Source organism: Daldinia childiae (genome assembly GCF_008694065.1).
Source record: "Daldinia childiae strain JS-1345 chromosome Unknown Scaffold66, whole genome shotgun sequence".
NCBI lineage: Eukaryota > Fungi > Ascomycota > Sordariomycetes > Xylariales > Hypoxylaceae > Daldinia > Daldinia childiae.
In genome coordinates this window covers 1-279 of record NW_022984707.1, presented here as the reverse complement: position 1 = coordinate 279, position 279 = coordinate 1, and the positions used below count along the sequence as shown (strand labels likewise).

At 60.2% G+C, this 279-nt stretch overlaps 1 protein-coding gene across 1 annotated transcript in view; it reads right to left on the bottom strand.

Annotated features, from left to right (window-relative positions):
- Positions 1 to 194, bottom strand: part of GL218_09625 (Endonuclease/exonuclease/phosphatase) — a gene marked incomplete at both ends in the record, with an annotated part of 2,687 nt that extends 2,493 nt beyond the window's left edge. Inside the window, one exon of the mRNA XM_033586458.1 lies at positions 40 to 194. Coding sequence (XP_033433751.1) covers positions 40 to 194 — 155 coding nt within the window. The remainder of the gene's footprint in view (positions 1 to 39) is intronic.
- Between the last annotated feature and the right edge of the window lie 85 nt (positions 195 to 279).

Genomic DNA, 279 nt, shown 5'->3' with positions numbered 1-279 from the left:
CGGGATTCGATTGAGCTCAAGGCCCGTCTTGCTGGCTACATGAGCTCGGATGGCGTAGCCGATGTGGTTTCTGGCCGGAGCGTCGGCTTCAAGGCGGACGAAGACCCGGAGGTCTTCTCGAGGTGGGGCGGGCACCGGTGGTCGTTGCCCTTGGCGATGAGTGGCAGCAGGTTTTTGTGGTGGGTGGTGGGCATTGTTTGGGGTGGCAAACCGAGTCGAAGAGGCAGTGGCATTCGCGGCAATGCTGCTGTAGGTTCGTGTGGATGCACAATTGGAGTT